General features: G+C 37.9%; 1 protein-coding gene across 5 annotated transcripts; it reads right to left on the reverse strand.

Moving 5' to 3' along the window:
* Positions 1 to 252: 252 nt before the first annotated feature.
* slc30a8 (solute carrier family 30 member 8) lies at positions 253 to 17,888 on the reverse strand. Of its 5 annotated transcripts, XM_035529344.2 has the most exons (14): positions 16,452 to 17,888; positions 11,085 to 11,214; positions 10,837 to 10,943; positions 9,589 to 9,683; positions 9,371 to 9,497; positions 8,998 to 9,173; positions 7,028 to 7,178; positions 3,318 to 3,470; positions 3,034 to 3,180; positions 2,782 to 2,935; positions 2,182 to 2,425; positions 1,935 to 2,040; positions 1,567 to 1,701; positions 253 to 1,247 (listed from the first exon to the last, which is right to left on the reverse strand). In XM_035529344.2, exons 1-14 carry the CDS (start codon positions 16,600 to 16,602, stop codon positions 1,102 to 1,104), a joined length of 2,022 nt encoding a protein of 673 aa, XP_035385237.2. In that variant the 5' UTR covers positions 16,603 to 17,888; the 3' UTR covers positions 253 to 1,101. The 5 variants fall into 5 exon arrangements, with proteins under 5 accessions (XP_035385237.2, XP_035385239.2, XP_081556177.1 ...); XM_035529346.2 differs by lacking the exons at positions 253 to 1,247; positions 1,567 to 1,701; positions 1,935 to 2,040; ... (2 more) ...; positions 3,034 to 3,180; positions 3,318 to 3,470 and adding an exon at positions 8,792 to 8,882 and having other exon boundaries at positions 5,481 to 7,178; positions 16,452 to 17,020; XM_081700063.1 differs by lacking the exons at positions 253 to 1,247; positions 1,567 to 1,701; positions 1,935 to 2,040; ... (3 more) ...; positions 3,318 to 3,470; positions 7,028 to 7,178 and adding exons at positions 8,594 to 8,682; positions 8,792 to 8,882 and having other exon boundaries at positions 16,452 to 17,023.
* Positions 17,889 to 18,490: the final 602 nt, after the last annotated feature.

Here is an 18,490-nt window from a genome sequence, read left to right on the forward strand (position 1 = left end):
AATTATTATTATTATTATTAAAAAAAAACCACCCTCGAACTGGACTGCGTTTGGAATATTTTTAAACTTTCAGAAAATTTGAAGGTGGGTTATTCTGGTTATTCTGGGATCAGGCGACTGACTTGGTCTACCTATGTCAATCACCTATGTTGAAGCAGGTTTCAGTAACACATTAACGCGTTGTCGAGCCTCGTTTATCTATGATCACGTGACATTTGCATTTAAAACAAATTTCGAATAAGTGCATCCGGGCATAGTTAGCACAATTTATTTAAGGAACATAATTAAGATTTGTGCACACTGGAAGTTATTTTTCAGCATTGCATGCGATCTCGAGCTCTTTTTCTATTTACTGACAATATAGGATATCTCGTTATCACTTCGCATTCATCGGGCCGACTTTGTTGGTAGTTGTTAAAACCAGCCCCATTGACCTGTGTTCTGCGATCACGGTTGAACAAGCCAGCTGAGCTTATTAAACGCCGCTTTGCTCCACTGTTCAAACTCGGCGCCATTTTATTGTCATAGGTGAGCCAGGATGGCAAATCCTGCCTGCTCCTCACATGAGGAAAACCTACACACTCACCCCACTCCCTCAATAGCCATTTGGCTTATTCACTGTAAATATACTGATTATTCATTCTGCTGTTGTGTTTTAGAGTAGTTGTGTTTAATAAGTGTATAACTTATTCCCACCAGGGTCTCTGTATTGATGTTATTCAGATTGGTTGTCACCAGTGTTTTCAAAGAGATCATGGTTAATTAAATTCTTCAGAGATCAAATCCTTTTTCTTCTCATCTTGTGATGATTCTGGTTTGATTACATTGAGAATAAATTACTGATAAACACTGAGTAATCAATGAGTGATTAATAATTATAAGACATAGTATTTATGTGTTGTTTAGTAGGTATAAACCCCTACACCACTGATAAACACAAGCCCCACTTAAACAAAAGCACCATCATTAAACACAAGAAACAGAGAGGTGCAAGGTCCGTACTTAGTAGAGAAGTGAGTGATCAGTTTGACTGGTAAACATGACAGTAAGCCCTTCACTGCACTGGCCTCTTGCACTTCAGGGCTTTGGGGGGAGGAGGCATTAGTGTTTGGGTTCCTGACAAAGATGGCACTCCGGCTTCTGGTCAGCCTGCTTCTCCAGCTGGATGGTGACTGAATGGAAGCTGTAGGTGCTGAAGCAGAACTGCGTGATCTCACTGAGCATGGCCTGTGGATCTGTGCCATCATCTGAGGAGGTTGACAAAGGTGTGGGGCAAATTATTTATTTCATTTGCAGTTAGGTCTGTACAAGGTTTACATCCAATTCATTTGTCTTCAGAAGCAAAAAAGTGTTTGTGTTTGAATGTCTCAGTCAGAATGTTATACCAGTTTAACAATCATTGACCAGTTTGACACTGTCCCTGAGGTAATGGATCTGATAATAGTGTTACAGATCTTTTTTCATAATCATGTTAATCTTCTTTCATTTGTGTACAGTATAACACCTCTGTAATCCTCTCACTTGCACAGTTTTGTACATCCAACTACAGAGAAAGTTCGGTCTCACCTATAGCCACATGGGCAGAGAGGACAACTTGGTTCATGGTCAGGGCCCATATGTGCAGGTTGTGTACAGCTTTCACTCCCGTGATGGATAGAAGGCGTCCTCTCACCTCTCCATAAGCCACACCCGCTGGAGTTCCTGAACGAGACAGAGAAAGGACATCATAACTAATCTCACTTCTGCTGCAAAATGTTTTTGATTAAATATGTTGTTGTTATAATCTTGCTGATTATAACAGTATTTCACAACACTGTGAAGATTATACACAATGAAGATTATAGTCTTTTGTGATTTGTACATCACTTCTTTGAGAAAGAGGAACTCTGCACATATTCTCATTCCAATTGTAACTCTATTTATGATAGTAATACCTTCCATTAAGACCACCAAAATGTCTCTCATGATGGTAAAGGTGGTGCCCAGGACAAACAGGGAGAACAGGAAAGTGCAGATAGGATCTGCAATCTTGTACTCAGGCTGTAAAAAAGACAGGGGTCAGCACATTACCAGCACTGTGTTGGAGTGGACTGAAGTATTTTGATATGCATATACTTCAACATTCACAGGTGGTTTAAAAGGAACGTTAGTCCAACAACCCTCAACAACATAACCTCTTACCCTGAAGAAGATGATAAGTGCGCTAACAAGCACGCTGATGCTCTGCAGAAGATCTCCAATCACATGCACAAAGGCAGCCCTCACACTGGCATTCCCCTGCGGCTTCTTGCTTGCCTCTGGATCATGGTGGTTAGTGTTAGTGTGGCTGTGAGCTTTCTTCCTCTCATGGCTGTGGCCATGACTGTGGGCACTAAGACCACCATGAGAGTGACCATGCCCTGACTGGTGCAAGGTGAGCGCCATTCTGCACATGAAGAGAGACAAATAAACAGAAAGATAGACAGACAAAGCAAGAGAGAGAGTGGCATTATAGCTCATTCAATACAGCATTGAGAGAACACTTGAGTTTCAAAGGGATTTTTACAAAGGACATGTTGTTCTCAGTGAAGGGGTCTAATGGAATTACAAAGGGCTAATTGTTAGTCCAGTATGGGACTTTTTATTAAATATATTTGGGATTTTAAAAAAATCCAAGATAATACTCAATTTCCTCACGAAACTGTCCATAATAAAGGCAACAAAATGCATTGTCTTTGGTGTACCGTCACATAGTGTATAGCCACTTACAACAGATGAACCACACTGGTTCACATCACTCACATGATGTTGGCCAACACAGCACAGCCAGAGGTGATGAGCATGACACTGCCCTCAATCTCATAATTATCATTAATAAGACGTTCCACAGCCAGGTACACCAACACACCAGTCACCAGCCAGATGGTGAAGACAGACAGGAGGGCACCAAGGATCTCTGAGAATTCACAACATTTTCCATAATAAATTCCTTAAATTGTGATGATGATGATGATGATGATGATGGTGACCATGATGATAATGTTGATGTCTCACCTGCGCGGTGCCAGCCATAGCTGAGTGTGTGTGTGGCAGGCCTGGACGACAACCACAGGGAACACAGGCTGATGATGAAACTGGTAACATCCACAAGCAGGTGGGCAGCATCCGTCATCACTGCCAGACTACCAGCAAAGTACCCACCTGTTCACACAACCATACAAAATGACTGTCAAGCTGCTGTAAGTCGTCTTCTTACATCTGCTGTAAATGATTTAACAAAGATGAATCCCGACTGCAGTGTGATTGCTAGGGAGAGCTAAAAAGTACAGTCCACACACCTAAGATCTCTCCCACCATGAAGACCAGACAAACCACTGAGACAATATAGAGACGTCTCCTGGCCAATTGTTTCTCTCGCTCCCTGTTTTCAAGGGCATGGTTGCTGTCATGACAGTGCTTGTTGTCCTGTCCTGTCTCACCAGTGGGCATACTAGAAACAGAAGAAACCACAGAAACACTAGGAAGGTGACTAACTCACACGTGTACAATGTGTAAATGGAAGGGTCACGGGTTTTTGCAGCACTAAGTATTACATTTAAACTATACTGCTGTGTTTATATTATTGGAGCTCTAGGAATGGCGTGCAGGTGGATACATTTAAACGAGGCATTTCTAATGAGATTAAACTACAAATTGCTTTCGTTCGGCTGTTTGAGAGTTACACTGCAACACAGACATTCGTACGAGCTTGTTTTTATTCGAGTACTCAAACCAGCCATTTTAATTCTCACGTTTGCCTTTTGGCATCATCTGCCTTGAGCCGCAACAAGATTAATTTACGACCCTTCACCATTTCGTGACGGAATCTTTGTAGCGACTACTGGTTCACCCCGCCCCTTCTAACAGTGACGCTGTGCAAAGAACTGGTATCGCGCAAAGTTTGCGCACCGTTAACAATTCCAGCAGAACTGTGTGTAAAACAGACTTAAGCAACACACTCTTATTCGAACTAGGTAAACTTTAATCAACAAAAAAAATGTAAATGCTAAAAATAATAAACTAATTTCATAAGGCATGTCAGCAGGGCACAGAAACGAAAAAGAGAGTATCCACATTTCTCGTTGGATTGTGACTTGTAAACATAGAACAAATGTACATTCTTAAGGCTTCAGTACTTTACCTTCCCAGGGAAATGGTGTACATATTGGCAGCGTTGTCCTTGAGTAAATGCGTTTTTTCCCGATCGTTTTTGAACATGATTAGAATTCCAATCTGTTGTATAGGCTACTTGAAACAGATAAAATATTTTTTGTTTAAAAATAGCCTATATAATGCTAACTAATTACCAAATGTAGTGAGTGAGACAATGCAAGTTTCAGTTCCTCGGTTTCTTTAGAAACGCTAACATAAAATGAAAATTTACATACATATAAATATATGTTAATGTATTTCCAAGTCTGTCACTCGGTTCTTCGCTGGCAGCATCCTCGGCGGGTTGACGACGCTCAGTAATCAATGTGGTCTGAAGACTTGTGACTTGGAACCGTGTGCAAATTTAACAGCTGCTCGCAGCACTAAAAGCGAATTCATCGAGGTAGAAAACAGCCAGACAAAGCCAAGAATTTCGATAGATCTCGAAGACTGGTACACCAGGTTAGAATGAAATGAACGATTTTAAGTTTTATAAAAGTTGATTTCTACAGTTGCGCGGAAACCATTGAAATAACTTCCCCCCAGATTCTAGTACAATCTCACAGATATCACTATTTTTAATGTCGTGACTCACCAAAATATTTAAATGTTTAGATAAGTTGTCTGCTTTTATCTAGAACGTCACAAAACGTTTAAATAAGTTATCTTTGGTGATGAGTCTTTCTCCCTCCATTTACCAGAACGCAGTTCCGATCTAGCAAACTAAACTCTTATCTACCAAACGCAGTTTCATGAGGAACAGTGAAGGGTTTTTGTCGGAAACCCTTTAGATGTAGACAAGAAGTTAAGTGTAACTAGCTGGTGCGATACACCACGTCGTTTTGGTTTTTTTAAAACAAATTTGGGCGTACTGTCACTGCAAGCACTTGTCCTGTGATCCAATAGAGCAAAGAACACGTGTTTTCATTTGCTGAGTGTCGCTGACGTATAGCCAGGAGCCTTTGTATATGTGCGAATTTCACTTGCTTGTTTATTTATATTAGCAGCTATGTGTTTGTCACTCTAATACGCCAGAATCCAACGTGTACCCCGCAGTTCATCTGCTGTGACTTCCCTGCTCAATCAACGCTAAAATGGCAAAAGATCTGCACTTAACTGGAAGCCACCCTCAAATCAGTAGTGGTCCCAGCGAATGTCCTTGAGAATGCATAATGTTAGGATCTATAAGACCAATTGACAGGTGGACCTGAGCAGTGATGCTTGTTGCCTACAAACTTAATCATGTACTTCTCTTAGACACAAACAGGCCGGATGCAAATTAAAGGGATGACTTTCTAATTGCAAAAGCATTTAACACAGTTTCTAAATGTTCTCTTTATTTGGTTCAGGTATCTGAACAATTTACAAAGGTCTGATGTTAAAATACACAGTTGCAAATAAGTTATATGTTATGACTTCAAAGGCAATGTATCCTTTAAATCCTACAGAGAAAATGGGTAACAGCTGTTTGACACAGAAAGAAAGACAACAAACCAAGGAGCAGTTCTACAGTAAACACACACATGAATGCTTCAACAGACGAGACTAATAAGAAAGGATGTAGAACCATCTTAATTCAGTCAGAAATCTTTGGAGATGCATATGTAATGGAAAACTAATGGTGCTCATGACAGAAGTTTCCGTCAAAATTTTCATTTGGGTGAACAATTAAAATATTGCTACTAATTAAAATTTGAGTAGGCTACTAGTAAACAGAATGAAAGCTATCCACCCTTCATAGACATTTGACATATGTAGGCTTTCAAATATTTTCCATGACTTGTTTAGTTAACTATCACAATTATTTCAATCAATGGTTACAATAACCATGTAATGTGGTGTGCTATTGTTGGGAGCACTGAACTTAAAAAAAGCAAACAGCTTGCAGCACTTCTGGATAACCTATCAACTACAGTACTTGGGAATTCCATATTACTTTCACACAGAAACTAGCAATATTCTGAAATAATTTCTGTAATAAAATACTGCAGTTGATTATAAGACTACAATGAATATTTTATCCACAAGTCACCTATTCAGCTATGCTCTAGTGAATTCACTAAAAATGTACTACATAAATACAAAAATATCACCGCAAACCCTGTCTATTGAGCAGTCCTAGCAAAAACATGGTGATTCAAACAACATGATTGCAATCTATTGGCTAACTGGCTATATTACAAGTAAGCAGTTCATACAATGCCTTTTAAAATCAAAACAATATAATCTTGGACTGCAAAAGGGCTAATCTAATTTTGGATAGCAATGAGTACTGATTCAATGTCTGACCATATAGTGTTTCTTTTCATAAGTCTTTACAGAGTTTACAGAGTAGTCAAAAATGTTTGGTAAAAGTGACCCCATCCAAAGCCTTAATTGGTACAGATACTAGACTCTTGGCATCCAGTAATGGGAGAGTTGTTTTGTGTGCCACTGTTTTTACAGGCTGTTCATATCTATTTAAAGAATTTGAATGATGACTAAACTTCTCTCTGCTCTGAAAAACAATTTGCTTTGCTCCTATCATTTCAAATCAAGAACAGCATAATTGTACAACATGGACAAATACAGTGCAACACCACCAGTAGACTTTTGAAACATGGCTCATGAAACCTCCTGTTTTACAAAACTCAGGTTGAGTCCAGAAAAAATTGCCACAATCCAATCTTTCACACCGACGTAATCGCTCATTAAAACCCTTGCTTGGCCTATTACTGCTTCAGAATGCATCCAGACTGATAGTATGATGGGCTTTGGGCAGCAAACATAAGTGTTGGGGGGTGCAGTCCTCAAGGCTAAGAGCCAGGAGCAAAAGCTAGTGCCCCCAGCTGTATAGGAGATTCTATGTAACCAGATCAGTCAGAAGGGCTATAGAGGTCACCAGAGGAAGGCAGACGGACGTGACCTCCTGTTACTTTAGGAAGCAGATTCAGGTCTGGAAGGCTACTGAGACGAGATCGGAGCTCCTTCCTCACCTGGGTAACCCGTGCCAGCTTGCGCTTGTACTCCTAAAATGCACACACACAAAGACGACAGTTGTTAGGGGTTGTACTGAAGTGCATAACTCAAACATCATAACTACAAGATAGACATGATTAAAATGTATGCAAAATAAGCAAAAACAACTAATGTTAAAAGGTTTTAATCAGACGAACTGGGCCGCAAGAAACTGGTAGATTGTAAGGTTATTACAGTAAACCTCAGATGTACCCACTGTTTACAATCATTTCTGCATACATACAGCATGTTATGGACAGAATACATTAATACAGTTCTTGTGACTGCATTGCTTGCACTAATAATTTTGATTTGCAACATATTGATGTATGCAATACAACCCTGCAAATACTGCACTACACACTTCTACAAGGATATTTCAATTTCCCTAAATGAGCCCAAAAACATACAAGTTGTGTTTTCTTTTTCTTTTCAGATTTTATCTTTGGCAAATGGACACTCAGTCTTTACAGAAAAGCCGGGCTAACGTGAAAGTATGAATTATTGGTTAAGTAATATTTTACTAACCACATTTTCTTTAATGTTTAGAGAGGTGATAAATAGCCTATTCAATTTTTTCCCATTAATGACATGTGCAGCATTTAGAAACACATTAGTGTCTAATTTGATTTGGACTTTGGAACACATTTGTTGCCCTTAGTAATGATCCTTAGTGACTTTCACAATACATTTTAAAAGTACACAGCTGTTTCCCAACACAAACTCAGTTCAAAAGCAGTGTACCATCCTTGCTACCAGCACACCTGATCCTAGCAATAAAGAACAGCAAACACCTGCTACAGTTGTGCTTGGAGCTGGAAGAGTGCAGAACTGAAATAAGAGGGCCACAGGATTGGGCTACAAAACACAAGACACAGAAAATTCTTGCTCAGAGTATTAGGTTATATACCCAAAATGAAGTACTATTTAAATTAAAAAGCCACATTGTTCCTATGGGCCTGCTTATCAATTCCACACCAGGAAATGGGGAAACATTTTATATACTGTTTGAAATATGTGAGTTTATGATGCAGGTTTATCAATGTCAGCGATAAAAGGACAGTCAGATTAATTGAAGTGATTACCCATAAATTAGCGAAGGCATTCCTAAGGTGCCCTGGTTTATCAAATGTACAAAAATACAGAACTATTGAGCTATGATTCAACACTTTCCATAGTCACCCAAACACAGCCTAACAGATTTTGCACTGTAAATCTTAATAGATAAGGATCTAAATTAGAATTAGTAAAACTCAACTAGGCATTTAGGTTGAACCATAAAAGTGAATGAACTAGTCCTTTAAAAATCACCCTCTCTGCTGAAATGTCATAAAATGTAAATAAAAAGTTGAGCAATAAAGATGAGCGATAAACATGCCTTAGTCTGTATTTAAAACAGTTATAATTTCTCCATAATACTTTACTATGAACATTATGAACATTATGTAAAACCAACTGCAATAATAAAAAAAAACACACTCAAGAATTGTGATTTCACTTTAATTTTTATTTGATCTGTAGAAATGAAAACATGGCATAATGAGATCTGCTGAGACCTGCTGACAAATGCTAAAGAATCAACATTAATAATCCTCATTAAACCTTCATCTGCAGTAGTACTTACCTTCGCATGTGTCGGTGAATGAGCAAAGACTTAAAGTTAGCATTTGGGCATTCCTGCACTTGGGTGTGCATGCATGAGTCTGTGCTACCCTCTAGTGGACAAGGCACACCCAAAGATAGTGAAAAGGAAACACAAGGACACAAGGTCTGAAGAGGTAATGAACATGGGAATGCAAGAGGAAAGAAAGATATAGCAAGTTTACGCACTTCTAGCTTCTGTTCGTTTTGGGCCAAGCCATCCCGCTGACTCTGCAGAAAGAGAGCAAGCAATCGCGTGAGCTGCCTGCGGTCATCAATCTCAGCTGCCAGACGTCCGCTGTAGTCTGCCAGGAGCATGCAGGCCTCCTCAACCAGCCTGGACAGGCGCTCTCCTGACTCCTTATCTGAGACAAACATACAGACCCAGCCAGACAAAAAAATTGAGTGTAACCAGGCAAAATGTCACTTCCTATATAGAACAGGATGTGCAATGAAACAGGGGCATCTAACAATAAGTATGTAGCAGTGTATGTGTGTGTTATAAAAATATTAGCTGCAACATGCTTCTTCAGGTAACTCCCATCCACCCACATCTACACACCTGTAACTCTGTGCAATAGAGAGGTGTCCTGCACCTCAGGGGGTAGAGCGGAGATCCTCTGACGCAGGGCAGAATCGCTCGAAGCAGCATTCTCCAGCTCCTGCAGTGCTCGAATCAAATCTGCTGTCTGAGACAGACAGGACTGTTACCATTTGAAGCGAGTCTGGACAAAGCCCAGATGGTAGACAATGCCAGCCTGGGGTCGCATCATCCAGTACCTGAGGGGGCTCTGCAGGTGAGCTCTGAGAAGCAAAGTCTTCATCGTTCACTTTTATCGCCTCATAGGGACGCTTCTTAGGCTTCTTTTCTCCATCTGGGAAATTTGGGCAGGGAAATTTAAAAGAAGACATTTTACATCACCATTCACAACCTACTACTCACATCATTAAGAATCACCATTCGCTGTTATTCTGTGCATCTGTTTCCCTCAAGACTGCCTAAAAGGGTACAAAAGCTGAACCGGCACATTTTAGTCAGAAGTTGAATATTACAGGCTTATTGCTGGTTACAGCATTGGCTGGACCATCACAGCATTCAGACACTTCCCTAAAGATAATGTGCATGTGTTATTATAAAATTAAACTAAAGAACATTCTCTGGAGATTTAATATTCTGCCTTTTGAAATGCACAAGTCTGCTCTGTATAGAAGAAGTAAAAAAACAACAAAACAAAACAGATTTGCCAAATATGTATGGCTGAGTAATTATCCTATGTATTGACAAATCTAGTTAAAGTTTTAAACACTTCTCTACTTGTAAACACAAAGATGGTGACAAATTAATATCATGTAGTTTGTTGGAGCTTGCAGGTCAATCGGTGTAATCAAATAACCTGTTTAAGTTGTAATAACAGCCATCAGCTAGGAGAGAGGTATCACAATGAGGAAAAAGGGGCATGTGTTTATTTTATCTTAATTAGTGGGATTAATGGCATATTCAAATGGTATATATACGTTTTTAACCAATAACAGTCTCAATGAAAACCTTTCACTAGCTGATGCACAAAAGATAAAAATGTTTAGTTTATACTCATGCAAATCAAAACATGTCAAGATGTATTACACATCATTTACATCCTAAAACAATTCTGAGAGAAAGTAAAGTGCCATTAAGTGCATTCATTATGTCAGCTATACTGAACACCCCACTACCAGAAGGGCTCTACTGAACTCTCAAAATATCAGTGTAGAGGAAAAAGTACCTACCATACAGATCTACACAATACAGAGACAAATACTATAATGGCACCATATTACTACATATTGAGGTTGTGCTATGCTTTGGAATATAATTTAAATAAACTGTTATAACCCCTTGATATAACATTCTGAAAACTAGCAGTTGTACAATTGTTGGATTTTGTGAATGCTGTGGTTCAACAAATTCACTTCTTTTATTCATGTTTTATTCCAGTGATAAATCACACAGCCCAGAAGCTAAATAATATGACAGAATGGTATACTTACGTAGTACCTCAGAGAGTTTATCAAGTAAGTCATTCTCATACACTGCTCTCTCCTGCCAAATGGACAGAACCCGATCCAGTTGCTTCTTACAGCCATCCTCTCCTTCACTGCACACAAAGTAGAAGCCAGGAACAATGACTAAGTGGGAGACATTTCACAAACAAACAATGATGTGCCAGTGGTGTGTCTAAAAAGCACACGCTGCCACAAAAGTGACAGGAGTGTGAACACAAACTAGGCTGTCTCACCTGGAGACATGTTTAAAAGCGTCAATAATGAGTGGGGCAAAGTCCTGTGTGAACTCTGGGCCTTTCTTCTTGCTGTTCTGGATGACATCATTGGCTAGATAGAGGAAAGTCAGTTTGCGAGACACCTGGGCTGAAGGGTTCGTCAAGAGGAGAGACAGACAGAGGGAGAGAGTATTACAGTTTTACAATTCAAAGAAAAGAAATGTGAAAAATAAAATAAATAAATAAATAAAATGTAAAAAAAAATAAAATAAAAAAAATATCAAATATTTGACAAGACTTTATATTAAATAAGTTTACATTAAATCACATGCTCATTGTGCTCTTTAACCCAAGTCCTGGTGGAGAGAAAAAGCAGTTATGTTTTGTTGTGCAGCTGGTGGAAGTATTAACTTAATATAGATTAAAGGATTATGAAGGGCTCTTTAGATGTCCTTTCTGAGGGAGCCTCAAACAAAGCACAAGACAATTCCTCTTCGCTGCTAATATGTTCTCTCGAGAGTTAATCAAGGGTAAAATAAATAAATAAATAAATAAATATAAAAACACCACACACACTATGGCAACAGTGTTCCCCTGGGGTGGGGGTGGGGGGCAAAAGCCCAATTAGCCCAGTGACATCATTCCATGCTACAATATCTCCATATATAATTTGAAATTGTGTGCATGTATGGAAATATTTAATAAAGAAAACATTTTGGACAGTTTGGACAAATATACATAAACTTTTAAATAAGGATTCTAAGGTTGGCTGTGACTGTTATACACAACACAGTACAGGTTTTGTACTGAAACATTTTATTCAATCTTTATGGTCTGTTAAATAGATGTAGTCTCCAGAGTTACAAAGGTATACTGGAATCATACAACTTTACTGTGGAACTGTAGGAAAGGAAGTATAAGAGCAGCAAATCTGGTTTTCATTATGAAGGTTCTCACTTCTAGAATAAAATGAATAGTGACATTCTGGTAAATCTCTAAAACTACAATCTATGGCACTGTTTGACTTTCTTTACTAGCTATGAGAGGTTTTGGTCAGATTTGGCACAATGTACAAAGTGATGAAATTATCAGAGAAAACTTAATAAGTAGGCAATTAATAAGAGATCCAATATGAGAAAATATGACTCAGTGGAGGAAGCACCACAACATGAAGTGTAGCAGTGTTTTCTCTTAGTGTTTTCTCATATCGAGTTGCTTTGGCAGGCATTATCTTACTTGTAACACTCACCACAATAAAAGAAATTACTATTTGTTCTGCTTAATCATAAATTAATGATATGAAAATAGCAAGCTTGTTTCATTTAACTTAATTTTGTAGTCTATCACAATATGATATAAAAATAATACCATACAAATGGTGAGAGAATATGTTACAGGAGTTATGACAACAAAACAAGATCTGTCAGCAAATAAGTATTTTTCATGGCCACCATGAAAAACATGTATAGTTACATGTATTAATATGAGTAGACTATTAATATACCTAGTTAGAATATGTAAGATTAACCATTTTAGTCAGAATCATAACTGCTGGCTAGTCAGCATGTTAAATATGTGATTAGTATTATGCCTAATATCCCATTAAACTGATTGATACTTAAGGCTAATCTAAAATGCAAAATGTATAACCCAAATGTCTATATCACAAGAACATCTAACATGACTCAAGCTCTATGATAAACCAACCAATATGATTAACTCATGTCACAAGGAAAATGTCTACCTCTGTTATAAACTTTACACATTGAGAAACATGAGCCTGAAAACTGTAAAAATACAGAATAAGAACTTTTAAGAATTTGCAAGGTTGTTGCACATTTTGCTGCACTTCTGATAAAATAAAAAAAAAAAAGATGCAAACTAACCAGGGGTATGGGTCAGAGACCTGAATAAATGCAAAATCTACATTTTACATTTAGCTGACGCTTTTATCCAAAGCGACTTACAATTATGACTGAATAGAACTTGAGCAATTGAGGGTTAAAGGTCTTGCTCATGGACCCAACAGTGGTAACTTGGCAGTGGTGGGGCTTGAACTGGAGACCATCCAATTAGAAGTCGAATATCTTAACCACTTAGCTACCAGTGTCCTACAAAAGCTACATGAAAGCATTATAGAATTAATTTTTATGATTTAAATATTTAGCATCTTCACAGATATCAGCAAATGCCAGCTTCACAGAATCAGCAAATGTATTAAACAGTAAAAGAAACTGAAAGACTTCAAAATCACAGCTCTTCAGCATGTTATTGGTTGAAATACACTTTGTGGTTCAGTATAGTCTGAGTTATCACCAACTACATTTTTCTATGTATATTATATAAAAATTGTGTCTATATAGATAATGTTATCAACACACAAATATACAGACTCAAGAATATCAAAATATGAAGACAATACCATTTTCTAGAAATATTAGTCATATTATGAGCTGCTCTGGGTAAGAGAGTCTGCCAATTGTTTTAAATGCAAATGAAAATGTCAAACTGAATAGGGTGAATGGCTGTTATTTAATACTATACTTTACAAAATGTAAGCCTTCTGAAAATGAATCACACAAAAATGAGATCAGCTTCCACTGAGGTTTCTATGAGCTTTAGGTATGAACAGAATTATTTATACAATGAAATGTGCGAGCCAGGCACTTGGCATGTACTCTGCATTTTATCTGACAAAATGCAGAGAACATGATATAATCTGCAGTTTCCAAAAAAACAGCAGGACTTTGTTTTGAAAACCTTAACAATTGTGCACTATACACAAAAACAGCATTGCTCTCAGGCCCAGCAAAATTAATTGACATACTCCTAGAAGAGATGATTACTGTGTATTCTCAACACAGTGGGGGAAAAAATACACTAGATTTAAGGAAAGGCAAGAAGCCATTCAGCTGACTTGCATATTTTGCACCCATCTTGGTTTTATGTTGCATCCAATTATCACTAAAAATAGTTAGCTAGCATCTCCACCTAGACAGCTTGCGCTTTTTTCAGTGCACAAAACAAGCAAAATAATTTGTCTTTGGGAGAATGTTGGTGAATCTTCTATTTTAATGCAAACACACTTGCCATTTAATTATTAACCTAGCAACACTTAACTTTTACTTAACAATCAATTTTTTTTGCATTTGTTAAATTTCTGTAGCACTGTAATCTGCCCCAATCAAATATCATTTGTGTAGAACCTATTGTCCCTTTTTTGCCATCAGTTTTGAAATTAATGCCTCCGAGTAAGAACTTGGTGGGGCACAACTCTGACAGCCCCACATTACAGCTTCAAATTTAACCATTTTGACTCTTGACTTTGTTACTCAAAATTATCAAGGAAAATATTAATGCTGTATCCAGAGTTATGTAAAATTGCTATTTTGCTTTGATTGAAAATAATGCAGTTAGCATAGGTCTACTTGTATGTGGAGGCCACCTGCATTGCAGTTACAGTGTTTACTCTCCTCTAATGCTCCTGATACAGCATTTTTGCTGAAAAGAACAAATGTGCTCTTGATCTGAATTTGGCCCTTGTAAAGAAATGTGTAGAATTGTATAGCACTACAGTGCTGGATTTGAGAAACAAATGTTGGAAAATAATCAAACACCATTACCAGACAAAGGATAGCAGCAGGCCTACATTTCATGGAAACATTACTACTTTCTTTGTAGAACTTAATTTAGGTAGCCTACACACAACTCAACGTTAGGCTAACAGCAAATCACCTGACATGTCTTTTAAAGGATATATTTACCATTTCTAACCCAGTATGTATAATTTGTAACTGTGCATAGTATTATCCGCAGTTTATCCACGCTCACTGGGCTTGGACACTGTCCAATTGGGCTATCTTTTAGGCCAGGAATGCCCAAGTACAGTCCTAGACATGTACAGCCCTGCAGTGTTCAGTTCCAAACCTAATCTAAACACATCTGGCTCTGATATTAAAAGGCTACTGAATGATTTTACTAACTGGATCAGATGTGCTAGATTTACATTGGAAAAAAACTCTGCAGAGCAACAGATCACTGGGACTGGACATGGATACTATTGGTTTAGACCAAATCTTCGAAAACCCAGATTTGCACATAACCTTATTTGAAACACACAACTTACAGTATTCACAGGGGGTTTATTTTTAAAAAACCCTTTTTTCCTGATTTCATTATTAAACCCAATTACAAGATCCAATTCTGAATGCTGTTCACTTATGATGAATAAGCACCATTAATTTGGTGGTTTCTCTATAACTATTCCCACATTTTATAACATTTTACTTTGAATGGATTTACCAAGAACAATTAAAATAATAATAAAAATACAAATAAACATTTTTACCTTCTGTTTCATATGCATATACTCAAATGTTTACTCATTTCTGGTTAAAGGCATAATGTCTGCAGGTGAGATTTTTGCAACAAAGACAGTTAAAGAACCATTGTTCAAATTTGTGAAATTTGGGCAAGTTCTCCAAGAAGTGACATTTACTTTTTAAAAGACATAGTGTAGATTTATTTATTTGTAAAAATATGCCCTACTGTAAAAATGGCTCCTGAATTCATGAAGGAATTAAAACAAGTATCTAATTAGTTACCTGGCCAGGTAGCTAGATTAAAGCTACACCGTGTCATTACTGACTAGTTAGATATTAAAATTGAGTTAGGTGGTGGGGACATTGCCTATTCAATTACGTTATTCTATGAATTGCGTAAATAAACACAACCAGCCAAGTAACCAGTTGTAAAAACACGTCCAGACTGGTGTGATCCTAACTTGCTACGCTAACAGCACATAGGTAGCTAACGCTAGCTAAGATGATCATTTTACCAGCCAACCTAGTCTGCCTGCAAACCTTAAGAAGAACGGCTGGTTAGCCCATGCCAGGTAAACCTACCTATTTAGCAAGCGGCCCAGTTAGCTAGCTAGCTATCGAGTTAGCTTTCCTGCCCAATTAGCTATCATCAAAAACGTTATCCAAGTAGAATAACTAGCGTTAACTACATAGATATGAGTGTTTAAAAATCAGGTGGCTAGCAATATATTAAGCGACATGAGCTTCTAATAACTAGATGATTAACGACAGAAACTGATTAGAGCTGATAAGTATAGTATCTGTATAGTCAGTTCTGATAAATAGTTAGCTAGCTAGATAGCTAGCCAGCCAAGTAACTGACTAACCTTTCAGTTTATGAACAGAATTAAGGTTAGCTAGCTAGCTAACAACATAAGGTACAAATCAAACAGATGAATGGCTAAGATTCTTTGCTAAACAGTTAGCTAGCTAGCTAATGGTTGAAAGCCAAACTGCGCAGAATTTAATTAGCAGCTACGATGCAAAACTGTCATGCGTTAGGAAAACGGTGTCGCCTGCTTACCTTTTTTCAGTTCGTTATACCAAACTTTGACGATGGTTTTCGAGTGTTTTCTGTGGTGGATTAACCATAGTGACAGGGTCTGTACGCTCTGCTGAGAGTTGCTAAGTTCTGCCAATTTTTTCTCCAAAGCCGACTCGGAGAAAACTGACATTTTCTTCTTTATAATGCTTCTCGAAAATTACTGAATAATGTTGGCTAAAGACTTCTGCAAATCTTCACCAAGAAACATAACACTCGACTATGTGGCCAACTAAGAGCACTGTTAAATTCAGGCACTTCTAAGGTTCAACGGAACATGCGCATTTTCACAACTGTAATTTTAAAGGGGACATGTCTCCCCCTTTTCGAAAGTCGTAGATTGAATACTGCTGTCTTTAACTGCTTATATATTTACCAGCATTCGGTATAACGTCTTCATTATTTTGCTTATGTATAGCAAATTGTATTAGATGCTAGTGTTTAATAATGCAGCTAGCTAGCCTCGTAAACAAACCACATAACTTACCGCTAGCCAGCTAGCTAACCTATCAACTGAGAGCTCTGCTGAGTGAGGCTGAAGTGAGACACGCAGCGCACAAGTACGGCGAGCAAAATGGGTCGCTTTCATTGAAAAAAAAAATATAGGTAGGCAAAAAAAGCAGATAGCTAGTGTGAACCCCGCGATTTAACATTAATCAAAATACAATGGGTTGTCAAAATGGTATATCGCTGTATATTCAAGCATAGGTTTATAGTACAGAAGAGGGCTTTTCACTAGCTGCTTGGGTACCGCTGGTGTCACTGGAGTCTGTTCCCTCTCCGTGACCTCCGGAAACACCTTGTATTGTGAATGGATTTGCAGCATTTCTGAAGTTGCATGCGCTTAAAAAAAATAAAATAAAATAATAAATAAAAAAATAAATAGGAACTTTATTAGCGTCATAGGCTTGACACAGCTGCATTTAGCGTGGCGGAGGTATGTGAAACTGGAGCAGTATACAAATATGCACTGTCCAGGGGTCCATGAGGACTGCACTGTAAAATTAGAAATCCCTTGCTGTGGCTTACTTCAACTTTGGGCTTTTTAAAATAAATACCTACATTTTACTGGCATCACTTTAATTCTATTGTTAATGTTGTCTTTGTCGTTCAAAATAGCAGGACAAAATTTATTTTACTCTACTCACATATGTTAAAACAAACCATAAGTCTTTTTATTTTTCTTTTTTTAATGTATCCCTTTTAGTGAAAAGCAACAGTTGTTGAGAAATGCAATCCAGCTTCATTTTGATGCAAATTTACAGTGCAAAGAAGACCACACAGCCAACATGTACTGTACACAGCTTAATCCACCATAGTTAAACAGGAGTTAATTACACATTTTAATCAAATTAATAGAGCTCCGCAACATTAGTAAAATTAAGTATGATCTTCAGACATATTTCTTTTTAACAGCTAGTCCAGTGTGATGCTTCCACATGCAAATTAAAGGAGGAGCATGCAACTGCAGATTGACACTAAATAGGATTGAATGGCTAGAGATAAGGACATTTTGTTAAATCACTCTCAAGCCAAAAATCAGCCACTTACCAAGCACATAACTGTGTACAAGTTTAATTTACAAAAGATTTACATGTGTCCTTTTCATATTTGTTCCCGTTTTCAGTTTGCTGAGGTTTTCCAGTCTCCCCTTACAGATTATTATAATACTTTTTTGTAAGAAAGTAGGATTAGAACACAGTGTGAGGCTCCAATGATAAAACAGACTGCAAAGCCATCATCAGTGGAGATGTGTGGTTGCACTAGTTAATGTCAGGATGTGCTTTTGTATGATTACATGATAATTCTGCTATGATAATGAAGGCGAAAGAATGGATCATAAATCAGCCACTCGGAAATTGAACCCCTAATAAATCACATTGGCCAGTGCAAAAAAGCTCATCAGAGTGGAGCCCCAGGAGTGAGATCTATTTCGCATGAACTGAAGTACTCGGGTGTAGTTCAGCAAACCTCAGCACACTGAAAATCAACCATGCGGTTTAGTCCTTCTCCCATTTAAC

Source organism: Electrophorus electricus, chromosome 2, assembly GCF_041902795.1.
Source record: "Electrophorus electricus isolate QZ-2024a chromosome 2, ASM4190279v1, whole genome shotgun sequence".
Classification (NCBI taxonomy): domain Eukaryota; kingdom Metazoa; phylum Chordata; class Actinopteri; order Gymnotiformes; family Gymnotidae; genus Electrophorus; species Electrophorus electricus.